The sequence below is a fragment of the Mesoplodon densirostris genome, chromosome 13, assembly GCF_025265405.1.
Source record: "Mesoplodon densirostris isolate mMesDen1 chromosome 13, mMesDen1 primary haplotype, whole genome shotgun sequence".
Classification (NCBI taxonomy): Eukaryota; Metazoa; Chordata; class Mammalia; order Artiodactyla; family Ziphiidae; genus Mesoplodon; species Mesoplodon densirostris.
In genome coordinates, this window is record NC_082673.1 from 52,873,808 (window position 1) to 52,898,050 (window position 24,243).

Below are 24,243 nucleotides of genomic sequence, written 5' to 3' on the forward strand. Positions count from 1 at the left end.
TGAAGACTATATCTGAAAGCCGAGTTGTAGTGAGGGATTTTAATGATCCATTCTTGGTTTTCTGGGGAAGGCAGTACCTCCACCTCCTCATTCCCCCCTTCATGTTTATTGCTGAAAACATTTTATATGTGCTTTTAAATAACACAGTATGTTCCAAAGTAGGAGACTGTCTATATAAGTTAAATTTTTCCATATATCCCACATAATTCTTTCCATGTACCAGCTACTGATATTTATGTTTTTATTTTTATTATCTTTATTAAATGCATTCATTTATTAAATGAAGACATAATAAAAATTGTGTTAGGCTTTCTATATGAGAGTGAAGTTAAAACAATTTGCATTAAGTTGAATAAATCAGTTTTCAAGATGAGAGATGCTTTTAACTTACAATACTTATAAACATGCACAATTTCTCTCAGTAAATTACCATTCTCATATTTATAGGATTATGTATACCTTTGAATCAAATCGTTATTTAAGTGGAAACCTCTCCTTCCTTTCTTAGCCTCAGCAAGTGTCAACATTGGCCAATTGGAGCATCAGCTGATATTGTCAGTAGATCCCTGGAGGATTCGACAGATTTTAATTGAATTACATGGTATGACTTCAGAGCGCCAATTCTGGACAGTGTCTAATAAGGTAAGAGAACCCTCTCTTCAGTGCAGATAAGAAGGGACTTCCCTGGTGGTGCAGTGGTTAAGAATCCACCCGCCAATTCAGGGGACATGGGTTTGATCCCTGGTCTGGGAAGATCCCACATGCCGCAGAGCAGCTAAGCCCGTGCGCCACAACTACTGAGCCTGTGCTCTAGAGCCCGCGAGCCACAACTTCTGAGCCTGCGTGCCACAACTACTGAAGCCTGCGTGCCTAGAGCCCGTGCTCTGTAACAAGAGAAGCCACCGCAATGAGAAGCCCACATACCACAACGAAGAGTAGCCCCCGCTCACCACAACTAGAGAAAGCCTGCGTGCAGCAAGAAGACCCAACGCAGCCAGGAAAAAAAAAAAAAACGATAAGAAAATTACCCTTGTTTTCTGATGTAATTTCATAGAAGAGCTGTTCCCTGACCTTTTTGGGAATAAGGACCCTTTTTATTTGTCAACAATTCATCAACAATGTGAAGGACCTGCACATGAGAGTAATTGCACTTTGAACATCCATTGACAGAGAAAATATGAAATATCCAAAAAAGATACTATTAAATCAGTAACAATAAAAAATGAGTTTATATTTCATTTGTTGTCATAACACCTACATGCATTTTCAGTATAGCTGTTAATATGTGTGTAAGGTATAATATTTGTGCAGTCTGGAGCTAATACTTGATGTGTGCTTACAGAGTAGTTTTAGTTTAGTTTTTCTTATCTTCTTGAAGTCTAAAGCCTACAGTTTAGAACCACTTCATTAAAACTTCTTTTAGAACATTTTTGCTTTAGATATTCTTTTTAAAATGCCAAGCTAATGTTTCTGAAGTTGTCTATTTAAGTTTTCCTGTGTGGAAAGTGCAAATGAAAATAGCTTTTTAAACATTTCAGTGGAATGTAGCTTGAGATACAAGGGAAGCAGTCCACAGATACAGGTGAAATTAAAGTACTATGGTAGTGCTTCTAATTTAACTGCATACTCCTCCTCTGCTGAATATGTAATAAAAAGCAGCAAGAAATTGCTGTATATTTTGTGGGGCTGGAATGTAAAAGTGCAGTGAAATGAAAAATTGGTCTGAACCTTAGTTGGGCTTCTTAGCATTGACAATGTTATTTGTGTTCATTTATATAGAGAGGAAGTATATAGCATAATAGTTAAGAGCGGGAGTTCTGGTACTAACTGCCTGAGTTTGAATGCCAGCTCTCTATTTAACTAGCTGTATAGTCTTCGGCAAGTTATTTGACTTCTGTGTGTCTCCGTTTTCTCATCTGTGAAATGCAGATAATAGTACCTATGTAATACTGTTGTGAGGATCATATGAGTTAATACGTATTAAACTCCTAGAATTTTTTTTCCTTTATTTCTATAGGCTATCCTTCAGAAAGTTCCAATCCATTTAATTATTTATTACTAGCTCATTATAGTGATTATGTTCATTTTGATTAGCATTTCAATACAGCTGTCATTTTCCTTTCTCTTTCAAAAATGACTTTTGAATGATTTTTTAAATGGGGTTGACTATTACTGAAAGATTCTTATCTAGATTTGGCTTCATGTGTGTGTATTTGTGGATTTTTATTTCTTCTAGTGGGAAATACCTTCTGTCTATAGTGGTGTTATCCTGGGAATCAAAGACAATTTAACAAGAGATTTGGTTTACATTCTGATGGCCAAAGGTTTACACTGCAGTACTGTTAAGGTGAGTAAAAGCATACATTGACATCTGGTTAAGAATATGCTTTGGGCCTCCCTGGTGGCGCAGTGGTTGAGAGTCCGCCTGCCGATGCAGGGGATACGGGTTCGTGCCCCGGTCCGGGAGGATCCCATATGCCGCGGAGCGGCTGGGCCCGTGAGCCATGGCCGCTGGGCCTGCGCGTCCGGAGCCTGTGCTCCGCAACGGGAGAGGCCACAACAGTGAGAGGCCCGCGTACCGCAAAAAGAAAAAAAAAAAAAAAAAAAAAAAAAAGAATATGCTTTGTAAATGTAGCATGAAGCCAGGAATCAGAATCAGTTGTATTTTCCTGATCTTAAAATCATAGTCGTAGGCCTAGGAGGATATAATTTGAAAAGGCGTTTTGGTTTATTCTTTTTCCTTTTACCCTCATAGCTATGCGAAAATGGTCTTGGACATATGGCTGCTACTCTATGTCTTTTAAAAAATTAGAGAACATGAATAGTTCTTATTTGTATTTAGGGTTCAGTTAGTAAAGATTGTATTCCAAGCTAAAGAAAACAAAAACAAAAATCCTTAAAATTACTTTTGTAGATTTTACATAAGGATCTATTTACGAAGTAGTCTGGGATGGAAATACAGATTTGGGAATCATCAAAGATCAACCTGGGAGAATATTCAGAACCTAGGGGATCCAGCACAGGGTCCAAAAAGAGTGGCGTGAGAAAGAGTGTGGTATGAAGACCAGACTTGTGGGGTCATAATAGCTAAGGGGATAGAGGATGTCAAGAAAAGGGGATGGACAGCACTGGGTTGCAGCTCCTAAGTCCAGTAAGGTAACTGAAAGGTATTGAGTAGATTGTGCCATTAGAAGATCTTTGTTTAGTAAGAGCTGTTTCTTCTTCACGATGTGGGGGATAGAATCCACATTGTACGAGTGAAAGAATCATGTGGAGAGAGTAAGCGAAGGCTGCTCTTTGGAAAAATTCGAAAGAGATGTGTAGGAAAGGGCTTGGATCATAGCTGACTTGATTTATTTATTAGTCAATTATATAGGCTAATAGGGTTGTGTGCAAAATTTTAGAATGTGGAACCTTGTTGAAGGGGGTAAGGTCTAATTCTGACTATCTTAGGGGGAGAAGCTTATTTAATCGTGGAATTTTATACCTGTATGATATATGTATGTAATATTTATATAAAACTTCTAGTTTTGTTATTTTATTTTTTGGGGGCACTCTGTGTGGCATGTGGGATCTTAGTTCTCAGACCAGGGATCGAACCTGTGCCCCCTGCAGTGGAAGCGTGGGGTCTTAACCCCTAGACTGCCAAGGAAGTCCCCTAGTTTTGTTATTTTATAATTTATGTAAAACTTGTTTAGTAATGTAGCATGTATATTATATTGATTATTGGTTGTTTTTTAAAAATTACAGGTAATTCCCTGGCAGTTCAGTGGTCAGGACTCTGTGCTTCCACTGCAGGGGGCACGGGTTCAATCCCTGGTTGAGGAACTAAGATCCTGCATGCCGTGTGGTGCAGCCAAAAAAAAAAAAAATTTACGAAAGAATTAAGTATTTATTGGAATAAATCAACAATGCAGAGATGATAAAAAGATGATAGTCTAGCCTCACTCCCAAAGATAACCAGTGTTAACCATTTAAATTAATTCTTCTCCTCTTTGTTCTGTACTTATAAAGACGTTATTTTTTGACTCCAGAGGAAAGGTGATCCAGGCTATTCTGCTGTTTCTTTTTATAGGACTTTTCCCATGCTAAACAGCTATTTGCTGCTTGTTTGGAGTTGGTGACAGAATTCTCACCAAAACTTCGTCAGGTCATGCTGAATGAGATGCTGCTTTTGGATATTCATACACATGAAGCTGGAACAGGGCAGTCTGGAGAGAGACCGCCTTCTGATCTTATTAGTAGGGTGCGAGGATATCTGGAAATGAGGCTTCCTGGTAAGACTTTTTCACAAAGCCAAATTTCAGAAATTTAGTACTCAAGTAACTGGGGAATATTCTAAAAGAATATTTACGGGACTTTTTACCATCTATGAAAAAGGTATTTGTCTTTTAAAATAGAATTCAGATGTGGAGTTCACTTGAAAACATTGGGGAAAATGTAGGAAATTATTAATTTCCTAGGATTGCCATAAATAAGTAACAGAAATTTATTTATTTAAAATTTATTTATTTATTTTTGGCTGCTTTGGATCTTTATTGCTGCAGAAATTAATTTTTTCATGGTTTTGGAGATGAGATGTCTGAAATCAAGGGGTCTGCAGGGCTACACTCCCTTTGAAGGCTCTAGAGAAAGATCCTTCCTTGCTTCTCCCTTGCCTCTGGTGGCTCCCAGCAGCCTTTGGTGTTCCTGGGCTTGCAGCTGCATCACTCCAGTCTTTCCCTGTTTCGTGTGTGTGTGTGTGTGTGTGTGTGTGTGTGTGTGTGTGTCCGTGTGTGTGTGTGTGTCCGTCCTCCCCCCGCCCCCGTCCGTCCATATCCTCTCCTCTTGTAAGGGCACAAGTCCTTGGATTTAGGGTCTACCCTAATTCAGTATGACGTCATTTTAACTAACCACATCTGCAAAGACCCTGTTTCCAAGTGAGATCACCTTCTGAGGTTTCAGGTGTACATGAATTTTTAGGGGACAGCATTCAACACACTATAAAAACTATATTGCAATTTTAAGATATTATGTTAAAAGATTCAAAATGTCCTTGAAGCTGCATGTTGAAGGCTTATTTCCTCATAGCTGCCATAGACAGCCCTCAGCATGATTGCCTGTGGGTCAGGAAGTCACTTGTGGTCACTTTAGGAACAGATTTTGACTGTCCAGGTCTAAATGTAAAGATCTTACTATGAAAAGAAGCTTATCATAAGAATTTTTTTTATCATAAGAATTATCATCTGTTACATATAATCTTGCTTAGTTAAAGCAGTTTCTTACTTTTACATGTTTTAATAATATTTAGAGCATTTCAGTCATACTGTACACATTTAATACTGTAAATAGTAAAATTGAAGTGTAAAGCAAGGTCCTAATAATGTGCCCAAACAAATGGCTGCTGGCCCTCTCGGGTCTTTTGAATTAATTTAATTGTTATAACATTGTGATTTCTTGAAGAAATTACAACTTTTTAGCACTCTATAGATAGAATACCTTTGAGTTTTAATGCATCAGTGCCCTTCAGTATCACAATAAAAATTGATCTAATTAATATATACTAATTGTCAACAGAGTGTTTTCTAAAACTCTTTTTCTTTCCTTTTTCTTTTCGGGCCTTGCTGTGTGGCTTGTGGGATCTTAGTTCCCCTACCAGGGATCGAACCTGGGCCCTCAGCAGCAAAAGCGCAGAGTCCTAACCATTGGACTGCCAGGGAATTCCCCAGAGTGTTTTCTTTTTTTTTTTTTTTTTTTTTTTTTTTTTGCGGTACGCGGGCCTCTCACTGTTGTGGCCTCTCCCATTGCGGAGCACGGGCTCCGGATGCCCAGGCTCAGCGGCCATAGCTCACAGGCCCAGCCACTCCGTGACATGTGGGATCTTCCCAGACCGGGGCACGAACCCGTGTCCCCTGCATCGGCAGGCAGACTCTCAACCACAGCACCACCAGGGAATCCCAGTGCTTTCTTTTTAAAGGTTGAAGATTGGTTCTCTAAAATGAAAAGCAAAAAGAATTTAAAAAACCCTAACATTTATTGAGTGCTAACTACATGTCAGACATTTTTCTGAGAGCTTAGGTGCATAACTGATTTAGTCCTCGCAGCAGCTTCATGAAGTAGCTTCTTATTTAATTATCCTCGTTTTGTAAATCAAGAAACTAAGGTTAAAGGATTTGGCTGAAGTCATGAAGTAAGAGACGGAACTGTGTTTTGAACTCATCAGGCCAACTTAAGCCTGTGCTTTTACTCTTTGAAATGGTTGGAAATGCCTTCAAATAATTATAGTCTCTTTGTACTACCTTTTTGGCATTTGAGTAGTTTGGAGTTCATTTCACTTTTTCCTCCCTCTCTCCCTCCCTCCCTCCCTCCCTCCCTCCCTCCATTCTTCCTTCTCTCCCCTAACTTACTGAATGTTCATCTATTTGTCCCATAGTTTGTGTTATAAGCAGTGTTTGAAATGAGAAGGAAAGGATGTACTGTTAGGAAGAACAAGAAAGAAAACGTTTGAACCCCACTCTCTAGATGCTGATTCTTCTTTAAGAACCGTTGTGGACTCACTAATGAGAGATGCCCAGTGAATAAAGGATGCCTTGGAGCCAAACGCTGTCTGGGCTTCCTTTGGCAAAGTGTATGGTGCACAATGCACAGTGACATGTTGTATACTGGGATATTAAATTTACTTCTATCTTCACTCCATCTTTAAGAAGATGATGCAAATAATGTATTTTTACTTAATTTTGGTGTGTTCCTGTGCCTCTTTTTTGTCGTCTCCAGTCGCTTTTTGGGATAAAGTAAGATACAAACAAATAGCCACAGGCAAAGACTTTTTAGAAAGACTGAAAAATATAGGTACTAAAGAAGTTTAGGGCCTCCCTGGTGGCGCAGTGGTTGAGAGTCCGCCTGCCGATGCAGGGGATACGGGTTCGTGCCCCGGTCTGGGAGGATCCCATATGCCGCGGAGCGGCTGGGCCCGTGAGCCATGGCCGCTGGGCCTGCGCATCCGGAGCCTGTGCTCCGCAACGGGAGAGGCCCCAACAGTGAGAGGCCCGCATACCACAAAAAGAAAAAAAAAAAAAAGACAAAGAAGTTTAATAGCTCCCCCCCATTTTAAGTTTTAGCATTGTTATTTAGTATTCATTGGGTTTCTTTTCCTCTTTCTTGAAATACATTAAAACCTGAGTATTATATACTTTGAGCTACAAAAATTCACAATGTATTGAATATTAAGGTATATTTAATAATTATTTATTTCAAAGGAAATAGTGGTCAAACAATTCTGAGTAATTTTTTTCCCTCATATCTTTTTATTTAAAATTGTTACAGGTATAGTATGTATTTTTTGAATGAGTGAATGATTTGTCTCTTATGAATATTTATCATGTTTTAATCAGGAAAAATTATTTAAAAATGAAAAACATATGAACATGGATTTATTACAGCTTTAAACGTGGTTTACCTATTTCTGTGCTCTAAATAGCTAGAAGTGTATACCATACCATTATATGTTTGTTTTGTTTGTATGGTTCTTCTCTGCTCATTTATTTATTTATTTTTGGCTGCGTCGGGTCTTAGTTGCAGCCCGTAGGCTTCTCTCTAGTTGCGGCGTGTGAGCTCCACAGCTCGTGGACACTGTAGTTGCAGCACGCAGGCTCTCTAGTTGTGGCCCACATGCTCAGTAGTAGCAGCATGTGGGCTTAGTTGCCCCCGTGGCATGTGGGACCTTAGTTCCCTGACCAGGGATCGAACCCGCGTCCCCTGTATTGGAAGGCAGATTCTTAACCACTGGACCACCAGGGAAGTCCCTCTCTGCTCATTTAAATTATAAATTTGTAGAGGCTGGGTACCAACTCCTAGACGTCCACAGTAGAGTATTAGGCATCTTAAGGTGTTCTTAGTAGAGAATTTTGTTGATTAATAGTGGGGACTGTGGCAACCTATTATTGGGGAACCTTAAACTTTCTAGAGAAAAGTATAAAATATTAGTGTTTTTCTATTTTTTCATCTGTAACTATTGTTTTTAATTTGTTCAGCTGGAATCTGAGCAACTATTTGCTTTGTTATTTATTGATTGATTGATTGCCACAGCACGCTGCACGGCTTGCACGATCTCAGTTCCCTTACCAGGGATCAAACCTGCACCCTCTGCAGTGATAGCACAGGATCGTAACCACTGGACTGCCAGGGAAGTCCCATGCTTTGTTCTTTTAATGTTATGTTGGCAACTCCAACTACTTTCTTCTTTGTTTTTCAGATATTCCTCTTCGTCAAGTTATTGCCGAGGAGTGTGTTGCTTTTATGTTAAACTGGAGGGAAAATGAATACCTTACCCTGCAAGTTCCTGCATTTCTGCTTCAGAGTAATCCATATGTAAAGGTAATTCATGTTTAATCTAAATAAAAGGATTATTAGAGTGGGATTATTGTGGGTAGCTCGTTGCTTAGTATTGTGACAGTGCAGTTTCTTTAGATCTGTACTACTTAGGGAGCTTGTCCAGTTTTTAAGATTCCGTCTAAGTTTGGACAAATGCTTGTTGGTTTGTAGGTAAAAATATAGTTTTTGATAATTCAGGCACTTGAGTTTGCCCTCTCTAATATTTTTTTCTTCTACCCTATAGTTATGAGAATGCAAGCAAAAATTATTTCGTTAATAGACAACATTTTGGTATAATCCTAAACTAGTGAGAAGTTAGTCAGCTTTTCTTGCTTTGATTGATATAGTCAAACCCCGGTTTCAGCTCTGGAATACTCGGGTCTAGCTGGGTTGAACTGGGGGGGCCGTTAGGGATGAGCTGCACCCATTTTCCATTTGAGCACCTTACCCTTCTTCAAAGCCTATTAAACTCTCTAAGTTGATACCTGATTCTTATTAGGGTACATGTTTGTTATTAGTGATTATTTCCATATGAAACAGTTCATTCAGTGAATTGATGGTATGTTGTTTGTTTATTCTCCTTTCTTAATTACACCTGTCCTGCACGACTGAAAATGCTTCTGGGTGAAGAAAACATCAAAAATAAAGAGAGACAGGAGGTCTTCTCTAAGATTCTTTCTTTCATGTGTTAATATTATGTTTACCCTGAATAAGCAGTGAACTTTTCTCCCTTTCTGGGCTTGTAGTTAAAAAAAAAAAAAAAACATTTCATGATTTGCCACTTTTTTTATATATGTTTGGTCCTTCAGATTTCCTTACTCTTTTCTTAATGCTTGTGTTACCTATTGTTCTTACCTGCCGTCATCTCATCTTCAGTACACAGTCCCTTAAATGGATGGTTATCTGGCAACCTTGCAACACTGTACCAGTTTTTACATTTGCCTTTGGTTATTTGTTTCTTCCTCCTTATTTCATGTATGGCCTTTAAAAAACTGAGCTCATTTCACTTCAACCCTTTGAAGACTTACTGATTTCTTTTGTTTTTTTCCTCCTTTTTGTTTTCTTTATGGTCATTCATAAAAGTTTATTGTCATGCTTGAGTCATCCTTTCCTTTGGAATTTCAGACATTGGATTACATCTGTTTTTTTAGTGAACTTTCTGAGATAGGAGTTCCTAATATCTAGGGTATTTGTCTGATTATGCCCAGCAGTCTCTTGTCTTTAGTAAACTCTCAGATGAGACGACCGTTTCGTTTCAAGATTATCATTTCCACTTAGAACGGTAGCTCGTTGCTTAGTATTGTGACAGTGCAGTGGCTTTTCTCTTTGCTTCTCTTAGCTGTGAATTCTGTGGAGCTGTGCACCAGGAAGGCTGGGCTCCTGTTTGAGGGCCTGCAGTGTGGCAGGGCACGGGGTATTGTGTTGTAGGTTGCCTAACCTTGGACTAGGTTAGTTCACTGCTTCCTGCACTTCCCCTTGATCTGGCCACAGAGGAGGAAGGGTATGAGGTGACCTTGCTGCAGGGGCCACTGAGGCATCTCATCATCTCATCTGGATTAGGGTTTTGTGTGTCTCCTTCCCTAGTTGGCCCCTTGTTCCCTTGTTAATGTAGAGGAGAAAGTAATGAGATTAAGAAGTCTAGAGTTAAGGGATCAGGTATTAAAAATTAGACAATTTAGAGCAGCTTTCAAACTTTGAATTTGGTATGGAATATATATATACAGATGCATAAGGAAGAGTCTGGAAGGATATTAATACTCATTATCCCTGGGTAGTGAAATATTAAGTGATTTTTAATCAATTTTATTTTCCATTCTCTTAGGAATGGAAAAAGGAAAGGGAAAAATCTTACGCATGTGACTAAATATGACCTTCTGAAATAAGAATAACAGTCCAGCCTCTCCCTTGGATCAGTATGGGAGGTAGTGTAGTATATTGGAAAATGTACAGCATTTATGGGCGCTTGGATTATAAGAGACTAGCTAGTGGGAGGAGGAGAGGTTGGCGCTAACAGTCATGCTGGTATAAGACAAAGACCATGGCTTTTGCCATGGCCTGCAAGGCCTTTGAAGGTGTGGGAGCCTCTCCCCCTTCCCTGTCATGCCAGCTCTGTCTGTGGTACCGGAGCGCTCACAGCCCTTGTACACACAGTGCTTTCTCAGGCTTCCGCACTTCTGCACTTCTGTGTCTTCATTTGGCCGAGATGCTCTTCCCACTTTTGCCTGTTTGTGTAGTTTCTTTGAAGCTTTCCATAATTCTTTTCTTCACAAACTTGCTGTTCTTGTTACTTCTGTACTGCTGTACTGTGGACATATTTCTTTTGTTGCACTTACACCGTATGGTAAATTATTTGTTCACCTGTCTGTCTTCCCTGTAAAACAGTGAGCTTCTTGAGGACAGTTAATTTTCATATTTTCAGTGCTTTGCTTGATACCCAGCACATAGGAGATGCTCAAGAATGTTTGTGGAATTCAATTGACTTGGGGCCTAATACCTCTGAAAATTCTTATTTTTAAGTGAATTTACTTGCTTAATGTAGTAACCTTCAGCCAAGCATGTGATCTCTGACAACAGAAAATGAAATTGAGAACTGCAGTAAATAACTTGTGTATATTGTGATCCTAGTTGTTGGAGAAGAGTATGTGCAGTAGGCATGCAGGATGAAATGTTCTCCTAGATCAGAGACCCTTGATTTCCATTCACATAGCATAGCTAGGGTTTTTTTTTTTTTTGCGTTACGCGTACGCGGGCCTCTCACTGTTGTGGCCTCTCCGGTTGCGGAGCACAGGCTCTGGACACGCAGGCTCAGCAGCCATGGCTCATGGGCCTAGCCGCTCCACGGCATGTGGGATCTTCCTGGACCGGGGCACGAACCTGTGTCCCCTGCATCGGCAGGCGGACTCTCAACCACTGCGCCACCAGGGAAGCCCCTATAGCTAGGTTTTTAACACCATTTTCACTAGCTTTAGGAAGCACCAGAATTCTTGTAAATTAAGTCAACTGTTCAGGTATTTATTGAACTGTACTTTCAACTTTTCTATGTTTGAAATTTGGGGGAAAAGCACTATTTTCACCTTTGTCATAATCCTGCCTCTTTCTTTAAGCAGTGGGACCCCACTATGAACCTTTTCTAGGTCCAGTCAGGAAACTGGGGATTCCTGATGGACGTGAATTATCCCTGGCTACTTTACCCTCTAAGGAGAAATGATGTATAAGAATTACTAAAAACAAAGGGTAGAGGGGCTCTCTCTTGCTTAAATTATAGAGAGAAAGACGTGCTGGATTTGGCATATAAGCCTATTTCTTTCTCTACATTTTGGGCCTGTCTTTTCTGTGCCTTTTGCTTTCAGCCCTTCCATTCTTTATTTCTGGGTCCTTCCTACACCCTTGGTCCTGAAGGCTCCCTTTATTAAGATCAGTAGTCTGTCCTTCCTTAATTCTACCTCCTCACACAGCAGTAGCTCCATCCCCAGTTGCTATCATTTTTCTTAGAGAAAAGTTGCTCTAGACCTTGTTCCTTGATTCTGCCAACTTCAATGTCCATATTTTTTCCTCATTTTTTTCATTAAAATTAAAAAAAATTGTGTGTGTGAGTGAAATTTAGCCCCTATTTTAGTCTCATCTCTGGGCTTTTACAGTTAACGTTGTAGTGTATATGTTCCATTACGGGCTTTTTTTTTTTTTTTTTAAGGTGGGATCATACTATGTGTATTTAGCAGTTTTGTTTTTTCCCACTTAATAGATCATATACCTCTTTGCATTGTCTCATTTTCTTCTCATTAGACTATAATTGTTTAGAAACAAGGAGGTTTATAATGTGGTGGGACCAGAGGATTCCCTTCCCAGATCGGATTCAGATCTGTCAGTAGACAGTGAGCTCTCAATTCCTCAGTGGTTGAATAGAAAGCACAGCATAAGATACCTGTACCTCGTGTGTGTGGGCAGTTATTTATCTTTCTTCAAATGTTCCTCAGTAATAGAAATAGCATGTATGACATTACAGATTATCTTTTGTGTATTTTCTGTGTGTTTTTCATGTTATAGCTTGGACAGCTTTTAGCGGCTACATGCAAAGAACTTCCAGGCCCTAAAGAAAGTAGACGGACTGCTAAAGACCTTTGGGAAGTTGTTGTTCAGATCTGTAGTGTGTCCAGTCAACACAAACGAGGAAATGATGGCAGAATTAGTTTAATAAAGCAGAGGGAGTCTACATTAGGTATAATGTATCGGTATGTTTCTATCAGTTTGTTTTTTTAGTTATTTATTTATACTATTTGTACTGTTGTAAGAACAGAATCCTTGTGTATCATAAAGATGGGCGGTGTAAGAATTCTGTGGTGCTGATCTCCAGTGGACTTGTCTGATATGGCCACCTTAGGAAATACCTTGTTTATATGTTACTTTAAGAGACTACTTATTAATCATTTAATATAATCAAACCTGAGTTCAAAGTCAGCAGTTTTGGTTGGATGGTACTGAAGATGTCACATGTGATTAAAACAGGAAAGATGTTTTATTAGGTTAGTACGACAGTAGAATATTATACTCTTTTATACATGCAGGACTGCAAAGTTAGGAATAAACCTTCACGTATAATTTACTTTCTTGTTTTTATTTTTAATTTCTGATATTAAATGCATATACATAATTTGTGTTTTTTGTAGGAGTGAACTGCTTTCTTTTATCAAAAAATTACGGGTAAGCTTTATAAAAATTGATCTAATTACTATTGCTGATTTCTGTAGCATATGACAAAAAAATATTGAGTGTTTAAATGCTGATTATTTAAGTAATCTGTTAATGTGCTTTTTATCTTCAGTGATCACTTTTTTGAGGATGGGATAGTCTGAATGGAGAAGTTTGTTTTGCATTTACCTTACCATGTTTTAGTGAATAGAACGGGTGTTTTTTAAACTGTAAAGAATTCTTCATAATAGGGCTAGATGGGTGAAGCCTAACTTTAATTTTTCTTGATAGGATTAACGTCATATTTATTTATTGGACATAGATTCCACTCTTTAAATTCCATCCTTTATTATTTTAAGGAATAAAAAGTCAATTTTTTCTAGAGGTAGCTGGAAGTACTAGTTGGAAAGAGGTCTGCTTACTCAATTTCAAAAGACGTGAGGACAGACACCTAAATTTGGTCATTTCTGTGTAAATTGTGTGTTGTCATTTCTCTCATGAGATTAAAAATAAAGTTGATCTTTAGTGTGCTGTAAACTAAAGCAGGTGGTAATTTTCAAACCCGTAAGAACCTTTTGAAGGAAAATACTTGGTATCCTTGAGGTTGATGGGAGAAATACTAAAATATATATAATATTTAAGGATTCTATGTTTTCTTTCTCATAGGAACCGTTGGTTTTGACTATTATTTTATCACTCTTTGTGAAACTTCACAATGTTCGGGTAAGTATTTTATAATTTCATCTAAAAAATCTTTGGAAGAAATTTCCTTTTAAATCATGCTTTTTTTTTTTTTTTTTTTAAATAAGGAGGACATTGTGAATGATATTACAGCTGAACACATTTCTATCTGGCCATCCTCCATCCCCAAGTAAGAAGTATTATAGCTTACATTTTATTAAATTGTTTATATATTTAGAAACCATCCTGACTGATATAGATAACCTTGAATAATTTGATTAAAAGGCTGCAATTTGTTAGGACTCTATAGCCAACTTCATGTTTCTCTATTAAAAGTAATAATCTTCCTAAAAATTATGGATAAGGCATAACTAAGTAAGATCTAAGGTATACTAGCCTTAAGTAGAGTGTAGACAGTCTCTCAGTAGTCCTGATTCCTTGTCAGTGGTAGAATTAGAAAATTGAGGCTAATGAAAGAATGACTTTCTATCAGGTTTTTCTAACAGTGATTGTCAGAGGTTCCCAACCTTTTTAGTTGCTTTAAGAAGTTCTTTAAGTAATTTAAGAAATCTTCTTTCTTAACTTTCATCACCTGAGAATCACAGTAAGAGGATAGGGGAATTTTGTGGGGGGAAGAAGAAAAGGTTCCTTTTCTGGAAGAAGCAACCATTTATATTTTTCTCTTCCCACACATAGCAACTTCTCATTCAGGAGAGTCCATTTGTTTCCTCTCAAAAGTTACTTTTCCTTTTCTCCCTTCCCCGCCAATCATCTTCTTTGTGCCTGAAGGGCAGATCTAGGCCTTATTTTATTGCTTTTAGTGGCATTTTTGAAGAAGAAAAGATTGTAGTAGGTAGGTAAGCAGGCAGTAGAATGAGAGCAATTTGCTTCCGTCTCAGTCTTAGAGATTGGAAGCCGTTCTCTCTCTGACAGGGATTCGGAGAGTCTAAAGTTGGGTGAGTGACCCTTCCCTCCGCTTATGAGCCTTAGTTCCCACAGAAGCACTATGCTTCCTGAAGCAAATAACTGCAGATTTTTACATAAAATTTGGTATATTAGATAGCAATCCAAGAATCAGGTAGAGGTCATTTTGCCTTTTTAATTGATGGTTGTAATACCTCTTTGGTGTTACTTCTTTGGCCTAAGTTTAGACTGTAAACTAATGATTGATTTTTTTCAGTGTGTGTTTATAAATGGGGCAAAAGAATGGTTTATCATAGAGGTTCTGAGCCAGACTCAGAGAAATTGAGTCCCAGCCTCTCCACTTCTCAGGTATATGACCTTGGGTTAGTTGCTTTCTGTGCCAGTTTCCTCATCTGTAAAACGGGTATAAGAATAGTACCTACCTTGTGAGGATTAAATAATAAACTTTCTAAGCTAGGTGTTTAGAATAAGGGCTGCCACGTAGTAGGCTTAACTATTACTTTTACTTTCATGATAAAATTACTTTAATGTAAGTTAACCCAGAGAAAATAAAATGTGACTAAATGTTTGACCAGAAAAGATATTTCTCTTGAGCAGAGGAGGAGTCTTTATTGACTCCAAGAATAGTGTGAGGATGGCATGGATTAAGTGTTACTATTTTAAAATTGATGGTTTGATATGTAGATAGAATTCTTAGACTTAACATTTTATAATTTCTAGGAAACATAAACCAGTGTAACTCATTTAAGTAATTGTAAATAAATTAGTTGTAAATCAACAGTTGGGTATTTACTGATGGCACCACAATACTTTCCCACTGTACTGGGAACAGTGGTGAGTTATGGTAAAATCTATCCCCTCAGGGCAACAGGAGTACTTTGTCCAACCTTGTTAGATGATAGAGCCAGGACTTGAACCTCCGTGTGTTTCTGAAGCCGAAGCTTGTTCTCCCCCGCTGGGTCTCACTGTAGGGGCTGTCAGCGTGTTTCTTGGGTGCTGGCTTGGCTTTATTCTCACAGTTCCACCTCCTAATTCTGCATCTCAGAACTTCCAGGCTTAACTAGGCTCAGAGCAGCTGGCCCCCTTCCGTACTCTTTTTTGGATTCTTCATTGCTTGCAAATGAGCTGCAGTGATACCCTTGCCACGGCTCGCCCCAACCCGGTGAAACATCTAATCCAGAGGAGTTAGTTAACCCTTACAAGAAGCCACAAGGTGAATTTAAGGCCATGTAGCAGTATTGTTAGGGTTTGAGCCCTTGTCTTCTGTAGCTTCCTCTAGATAACAGAACTTAAAAGAATTTAAGAACTTAACAGAATTTTCATTTGGAAAATTTTTATGAGTCTGTCTCTTTATAATTTTGTTGCCTGTAAATTGTGCATAAAAAGTGAAGACAGGGTTTTATCCTATGACCTTTTTTGTGCTTTATATTGTCGAATATTTAAAGATACTTTTTAGAGTGGCCTTCTTTGGCATTTTGGGAAAATAAAGGAAACAAAAATCAGATTGTTTTCAGCCCCTTATAAAAAGTTAGCTGATCACACTTCCTCAGATTTAGTTGTTTTGATAGTTTTAAAATATTTACTCCTAGTAATATTTAGCATTGTATTTATGATCACCTAAATTTAGACTAAGTCTTTTTGTTTTTAATAAATGTGTGTATGGAATTTGAAGTTGACTCTTAAAATAGAGATTATGTTTATTGTCTTTCATATAGCCTCCAGTCCGTGGACTTTGAAGCCGTGGCTATCACAGTGAAAGAGCTAGTTCGGTATGCCCTCAGCATAAACCCAAACAACCATTCCTGGTTAATTATTCAGGCAGACATTTATTTTGGTAAGTGAGATGTATGGTTGCTTTGTGTTTTGTTTTCATAGCGATTTTAGAAGTGAAAATGAATATATTACACTTGTCATTACAATACTTTATTAAACTTAAGTCTTGTTTTTGACATTCTCTAACTCTTCTTCCTAGATAAAATTGAAAGTAACTATTATTGTTATATGTATGCATTTTTCTGAACCTTTGATTCAGATGCTTTCAGTTTTATGTTGACTACTTTTTTTCTGTCTTGTTTTTTTTTTTAATAGTAAATGGTCATCTAAAAAATTGGTAAGACATTCTTAAGGAAAGAGGTTAAAGTTTAGTTTATAAACTTGCTCTTTAAAGGTTCTAAAATATGTCCAGGCACTCTTGATAATTATTTGTGTTCTTGAAAATAGATTCCTAATTCCCCCCCACCCACAGGTTGTATGTGATAGATTTTCCAACTTGATAGGGAATTTCTAATATTTCTATTACTATACAGATCAAATTAAAGTTCTGACTGGTGTCATTTCTGGATCATTTTTTTAGGCGTTGATTTTTTTAAAGAGAAAGTTCAAAATGTAAGAGTAGAGAGAATAGTGTAATGAATCCCCATGTATCTCCTGTGTCTGCCACCCAGCTTTTTTTTTTTTAAGTGACTTATTGCAAGCAGCCTTAAGTCATTTTTATTTTTTTCATTTTTTAAATTGAAGTATAGTTGATGTGCAAAATTACATAAGTTACAGGTTTACAACATAGTGGTTCACAGTTTTTAAAGGTTATATTCCATTGATAGTCACTACAAAATACTGGCTCTATTCCTTGTGTTGTACAATGTCCTTGTAGCTTATTTATTTTATAGATAATAGTTTGTTGCCACCCAGCTTTAACAGTAATTAACTCACGGTCGGTCTCATTTCACCTGTACCCTCACCTACATCATCCTGCTCTCTCCTGGATTATTTCTGAAATAAATACTTGCCAACTTTAATGCTCATTTTTACCCCAGCCCTGCAAAGAATTTATTATCAGGTTCTTAATATCTTTATTCAGAATAGATTTTCTGATTCTAAACTGCCTCAGAAAAATAAGGTCTGTTTCTAGTATAGTCATTTGGGAAATAAATACCTCCAAATACTAAATTCTGTACCAGTAAGTTTGACAAGGAATCTGAGCTAAATATTTGGCAAATCAGTTTTAGAAGGAAAGACTCTATTATACAACTACTTTAAAGTGGTTGAAAAAATAAAGCCAATTTTTCTCATTGTTGGTCTGGCTAAGTGTTATCCCTAGGTCTGTGGTTTGAATCTGCTTTTGTCAAACATGAAGTAATACCTGACTCTTCACAAAAGAGGCCCTATTTTTCCAGCTGTGTATTTAATGGCAGGTAATTCTTTATCTCTGTTTTCTATTTCAAGCAACAAATCAGTATTCGGCAGCTCTTCACTATTACCTCCAGGCAGGAGCTGTGTGTTCTGATTTCTTTAATAAGGCTGTGCCCCCAGATGTTTATACAGACCAGGTAGGTTGTTTTTGCGGGCTTGCTTGCTTCTTGTCTGTCTTTAAATGTTCTTCTTCCTGGGCCTCTTTTTGCATGAGCTTATTCATTTCCATGTATGTGGTGGTAACTCCCAAATTGATTGCTTTAGACCAGATTGCTCTCCATATTTCCAGTGCCCACGGCTATTGCTGCTTTGATTTCCCCAAAACACCTCAAACTCAACCTGTCCAAAACTGATTCAGCATCTTTTTTTTTTCAGTATTTATTTATTTATTTATTTAGGCTGCTCCAGGTCTTAGTTACGGCTTGCAGGCTCTTCGCTGCAGCATAAAGACTCTTAGTTGAGGCATGAGAACTTCTTCTTAGTTGGCAGCATGCATGTGGGATATAGTTCCCTGACCAGGAATCGAACCCGGGCCCCCTGCATTGGGAGCACGGAGTCTTACCCACTGAACCACCAGGGAAGTCCTCTGATTCAGCGTCTTACTCTACCAGTCTCTCCTCCTGATGACCTTCCCACACCAAAACAAAAACAAAAACAGAAGACCCCACCGAAATAACAGTCACCTTTGTTTAGCCCTTTGAGTTGACCAAGCATAAATCCTGAGTGTCATCCTCTTTTCTTTACTAACCCTCCCACCAACATCCATTCAGCCTTCAAGGCATATTGATTCTGCCTCCTAAATCTCAAATTTTGTTAACTTTCTCTCAGTATGCATTACCCTTTCCTCTGGTTTAGGCCACCAATATCATAATTTAATAAATGGCATTTTAAAATATTTACAATGGTGGCTTTTGAAATAAGATTTAAAATTTTTTAATAACTAGATTTTTTTAACTTAAAAGTTCTATTTTTTGGAGCAGTTTTAGATTCATAGCAAAACTGAGTGAAAAATACAGAGTTTTCATGTACCTCCTGTCCCCATACATGTACAACCTACCTCACGATTGACATCCCACATCAGAGTGGTACATTTGTTACAATTGACATTAACTAGTTTTTGAAAGTAACCAGAATTTTGTTTTTGTAGGTAATAAAACGAATGATAAAGTGCTGTTCTTTGCTGAATTGCCACACACAGGTTAGTATATAATATTATGATGCTGGTCTGTTTTCATGAATATTAGAGTTTATCATACATATAAGGCATTGGACTGGGAAGTAGCTTTTATTTTCCATATCATAATTGCTTAAATTTATGGTATTTAAGAATTTGCATGTTCTTTAAATTTTTTTAAGTAGTTTACAGAATTTTAACTAAAATGAAAGTATGGGTTAGAAGACATTGGTCTTTGAACCTTATAAATAGAAAAAGCATTCTCAAGTATGTTTTCTTATATTTAAAAGTAGATATGTACATTAATCATTAGGGAAATGTAAGCACCACAATGAGATATCACTTCACACTCACAAGGAGGCTGTAACTGAAAGATAGTAACAAGTATTGGTGAAGATGTGGAGAAATTAGAACCCTCATGTGTTGCTGGTTGGAATATAAAATGGGGCAACCTCTTTGGAAAACAATTTGGTGCTTGTTCAAGAAGTTAAACATTACCTACCATATGACCCAGCAGTTTCACTCCTGGGTATATAACCAAGAAAACTGAAAATGTATGTCCACAGAAGAATTTGTACGTGAGATGTTTATAGCAGCATTATTCATAATAGCCAAAAAGTGGAAACAACCCAAATGTTCATCAGCTGATGAATAGATAAACAAGATTTGGTGTGTGTGTATGTATATATACACACACATACACACACACACAATGGAATATTATTCAGCCATAAAAAGGAGTGAAGTACTGATATATGCTACAACAGGGACGAATCCTGGAAGTTTATGTTGAGTAAAAAAAAGCCAGATACCGGGCTTCCCTGGTGGCGCAGTGGTTGAGAGTCCGCCTGCCGATGCAGGGGACACGGGTTCGTGCCCCGGTCCGGGAAGATCTCACATGCCGCAGAGCGGCTGGGCCCGTGAGCCGTGGCCACTGAGCCTGCGCGTCCGGAGCCTGTGCTCCGCAATGGGAGAGGCCACAACAGTGAGAGGCCCGCGTACCGCAAAAAAAAAAAAAAAAGCCAGATACAAAAGGCTTTGTATTGTATGATTTCATTCATTTGGAATGTCCAGAATAGGCAAATCTATAGAGTCAGAATGTAGATTAGTGGTTGCCAGAGACGGCGGGGTGGAGAGGTAGGGGAGGAATGGAGACTGACTACTAATGGGTATGGAGCTTTTTGTTTTTTTTGCAGGGGGTGAGTAATGAAATGTTTTAGACTTATAAGCGGTGATGGTTGTACAATTTTGTGAATAATCTAAAAACCACTGTATTTTATACTCTGAAAGTGTTTACATTATGGTATGTGAATAATAATCAATTTAGAAATCTTTAAATACTTAAAAAAGAGATCAGCATTATGACCTACATACATGACTGAAATGGATCTGTTTTCAGTGTTAAGCAGGCTGGCCTACATTTTGCCAAAATAAGCTTCTGTACTTGCCAGCTGTGAAAGGTTTAATTGGATCTTCTCTATGTCCTTGAATGTTTGACACTTTTGTTTGGCAGTTTTCCATTCCCTTCAGTTTTCTAAACTGGCTTTTTGCCAGCTTCTCATTCAGATAAAGCTCAAAAAATTTATGATTTAGGTCACAGGGGAAGAAAATGTTGGGCAGACAGACACTTGTGTAAGGGTTTTTTACAATTAAAATTGGATGGATTCCATACATATCAGCTGATCCGCTCAGCCTGATCTGCGAGGCCTCTTAAATTAAATAATATACTCTTGACATGAGAATCACTAAAAATTACTGCTCCAAGACCAGTAGTCATTGTTGATACTAGTTACATGAAACCATTTTCAATTCTTTTTTTATGTAGGTGGCAATTTTATGTCAGTTCCTCAGAGAGATTGACTATAAAACAGCCTTTAAATCACTGCAGGAACAAAACAGGTATGAATGGTTTTTGAAATAAAATGAAGTTGAAATTTTTCTGCTTAGAAAGAGGAAGTAACTGAGTTCTGTTTTTCAGTCATGATGCTATGGACTCCTACTATGACTACATATGGGATGTTACCATTTTGGAATACTTGACTTGTATCCTTCATCAACATGTGTGTGATGTTAGAACAATTCATTTCTGTAAATTAAAGAAGTATTTAATATTGTGTATTTTCTAAATAAAAAACAAAGAACAGTTGAGAATCTATCGTGATATCTAATAGTATCAAATTTATTATTCTTAACTAATTCATTTAGATCTTCATCACAAAAGAGGAGAAACAGATAAAAGACAAATTGCGGTAAGTTATTTTATGCCTTGATTCTTCGATGATGTGCTTAATTTCCCTAATACTAAACTATTTCCTGTTTCATACAGCATCAGAGTCCTTATAATGGCCTGCAAGGCCGCACGTGACTTGACCTCTAGCAATTCATTCGACTCTCCCTTGCTAACTTCGACACCAATACCCCTACTGTTCTTTGAACATGCCAAGAACATTCACTACCGAATGGCCTGTGAAATTTTCTCTTTCAGGAACATTCTTTTAACTTCCCTCAGGTCTCTTCTCACATGTCACCTTCTTAAGAAGTAATTGTCCTTTCCTGACCATCTTATAAAATAGCAGTATCTCTCCCCCTTTCCCTCCAACACTCTTATTCTCATTTCCCTTTTAAAACTTTTCTCCGTAGCACTTATCTACGACTGACATACTGTATATTTACTTATTTATTGGCTGTTTCCCCATGAGGGTAGGAATTGGTTGTGTCACAGTTGATACCTAGAATGGTGTCTGGCAAATAATAGATGCTCAGTAGTTACTTGATGGATGAATTATTTATTTAAATTGGACTTGTAAACCAAAACATTACAAATTCATGGTCATTTTTACAAGCCTAACATTTGCTGTGTCACTGTTACCATATATGTTTTCTCTTTGCTCTTTCACTCATTAATAAAAGAATATGCCATTTATTAAGTGTCCTTTAAAGCTTTGTACTTGGACTAAATTGTATGGCCATTATTTAGAGGAAACAGAATAACAACAGCATCTTTCAAAAAAAAAAAAGAGGAAAAAGAATATGGTGCCAGTTCCACTTAATTGGAGACTACTCATTCTCCCATTTCCAACTTATCCAGGGCTGGAAGGCAATGCTGAAAATTTCCCAGTTCCCTGATGGCATTTCTAGGCTATCTCTACTTGTATCATTTTTTAAGCCCTTTCTCCTTGGAAGCTTACACCTACCTCCTTACTAGCTCATCTAAACAACTACCTGGCTGTTCCTCTGCATGCATCAAATGACATGTGATCAACTTATCCAACACCCCTGGCACTTCCATTATCACCTTTACTCTTCATCAGCCACCCATGGCCAGGCCTTTTTGTCAGAATTGCTTTACGTAAGATCTCTGTGCCAGTAATCTATCCCTTTCTTACTTCTGGGCTCCCATGATCCTCATGATCAGTGAGATGTTCAAGTTCATGACCAAGTTTTCCCCAGTCTGTCAGCCCTTTTCCAACTTCCGTTCCTTCCCTACTGACCTTGAGTACAGCAAATACTGGCCTGTGTACTCTCAGAGATACTGATTCATTTGATCTGAGATGAGACCCTGGGATCCAGTTTTTTAGTTTTCCCAGGTAGTTCTGATTATAAACCAGATTTGGGAACCCCTTCTACCTATGGTTGACTGTCAGGACGACTCTGATTAATATTTTCAGCATCTTTGCTTTTTTGTCTTTTGCTTCATCTGGAAAAGTCCCAACCCTGAATCAGTTCAAAAATTTATGCTTTTTTCCCCTGAGCCACTGAGTTCTGTTGGAAAAAATCCTACAACTGTATAAACTTGTGCCACTACCAAACCATGGCCTCCAACCTTAGCTGGCTGCTCATTTCTTTTGTTTACCTGCCAGTGGTCAGTGGTCTGCATTCTTTTTTAGGGAATATTTTAGACTTTCACCCTATTAAGCCCCTGTCCTCTCTCCCTTTTCCATTTTCAGTAACTTCCTTGTCTGTTTGGAGTAGACCAGAAAAAAAGACTGATCAGCCTCCGTCCTTGTGAAAGTTATAGTCTTGGGAGTTGTGGCCCCGTGAGTGCCAGCTTCACATTCCTGTTTCAGGTCCCTGTTTTCCACCTTCAAGATAATTGACAACTGTATTCATTGTTAAGTCCACGCTTTTAGTCAGTAAAAGCTTATGCTACTCCTTGATGAAGACAAGTTTTTATGCTTTTGATTCTATCCTTTCAGTGATTGTCCCTTTCAGTTATCTCCTCTCCTATATTGTCAACCACTCCCATACCTATAAACTATTTCATCCTTAATAGAAACTTCTCTTGACTGTACTCCACCTCTCTCTCATCCCTTCTCTGCCTAGCTTTTTAAAGCTCTTTGATCCAATACAATTTGACTTCTGCCATCCCCACTCTAACTGTTCTCAAGGGTCACCAAATGCCAAAGCCAGTGAATACTTTTCAGTCTTTATCCTGTTGTTTACACTCCTTCCTTCTTGAAATTCTTTATTCCTTTGGCTTCCCTGGCATTTTTACTCATTTCTTCTCCCTGACTCTTCTGCCTTTTCTTCTTTGTGGGTATTTCCCTCTGTCTACCCCTTAAACTTGGTTTTCCCAATAAGTTAGTCCTTGGGTATTTTCTGATTGCCCTACATTCTTCCTAGGTAACCTCATCCACTCATGGTTTTGACCACTACCCACCTAGGATGTGTTATTTCTCTCAAATATCTGGCTCCTATTTCAATTTCTGTCTTACACTTTGAACTTTTATAGCCAGTCGTCTCAGGGTACTTTGTCTGAAATAACTCTTTAGTTATACCCCACTACTAGGTTTTTCCACATGTATTCTTTCATATGGAAATGGCATCATCCGCAATTCCTCCTACCTGCTAACCTAACTGATGATCATTTCTGGATAGCCTTAGCTCCCTTCAAGCTACCTATGAGAATAGTCTTTGTTGTTTAAAAAAAATATATATATATATATTGGAACTTCTTTAAACAAAAGGTAATTTTAAGGTCCTAAAACATGCTCTCACAAAACACTCCATGGCAGAATACTATTACGGATTTTTATCAGGCTCAAGTATTTCTAATCATGAAAGAGAAGGGTCACTATATATTATAGTGCTGAGCAAACTAGATATTTTTTACATATTAAAAAAGTGAAGCCCTGAAACATGAATTTTGATATTTCAAGTTATTTTGTAGGAGTCTTAATTGTAAAAATGTGTCAGATTACATGTAGAGTTTATTTACTGTTTTTTAAAAAATATTTTAT

At 37.9% G+C, this 24,243-nt stretch overlaps 1 protein-coding gene across 1 annotated transcript in view; it reads left to right on the plus strand.

Annotated features, from left to right (window-relative positions):
- INTS8 (integrator complex subunit 8) overlaps positions 1-24,243 on the plus strand; it is a 47,938-nt gene that overhangs the window by 23,089 nt on the left and 606 nt on the right. Inside the window, exons 13-26 of the mRNA XM_060116253.1 lie at positions 509-642; positions 2,237-2,347; positions 4,076-4,277; positions 8,231-8,352; positions 12,394-12,578; positions 13,014-13,047; positions 13,702-13,758; positions 13,845-13,906; positions 16,356-16,474; positions 17,863-17,966; positions 18,977-19,027; positions 20,829-20,902; positions 20,982-21,046; positions 21,209-21,252. Coding sequence (XP_059972236.1) covers positions 509-642; positions 2,237-2,347; positions 4,076-4,277; positions 8,231-8,352; positions 12,394-12,578; positions 13,014-13,047; positions 13,702-13,758; positions 13,845-13,906; positions 16,356-16,474; positions 17,863-17,966; positions 18,977-19,027; positions 20,829-20,902; positions 20,982-21,046; positions 21,209-21,252 — 1,364 coding nt within the window. The remainder of the gene's footprint in view (positions 1-508; positions 643-2,236; positions 2,348-4,075; positions 4,278-8,230; positions 8,353-12,393; positions 12,579-13,013; positions 13,048-13,701; positions 13,759-13,844; positions 13,907-16,355; positions 16,475-17,862; positions 17,967-18,976; positions 19,028-20,828; positions 20,903-20,981; positions 21,047-21,208; positions 21,253-24,243) is intronic.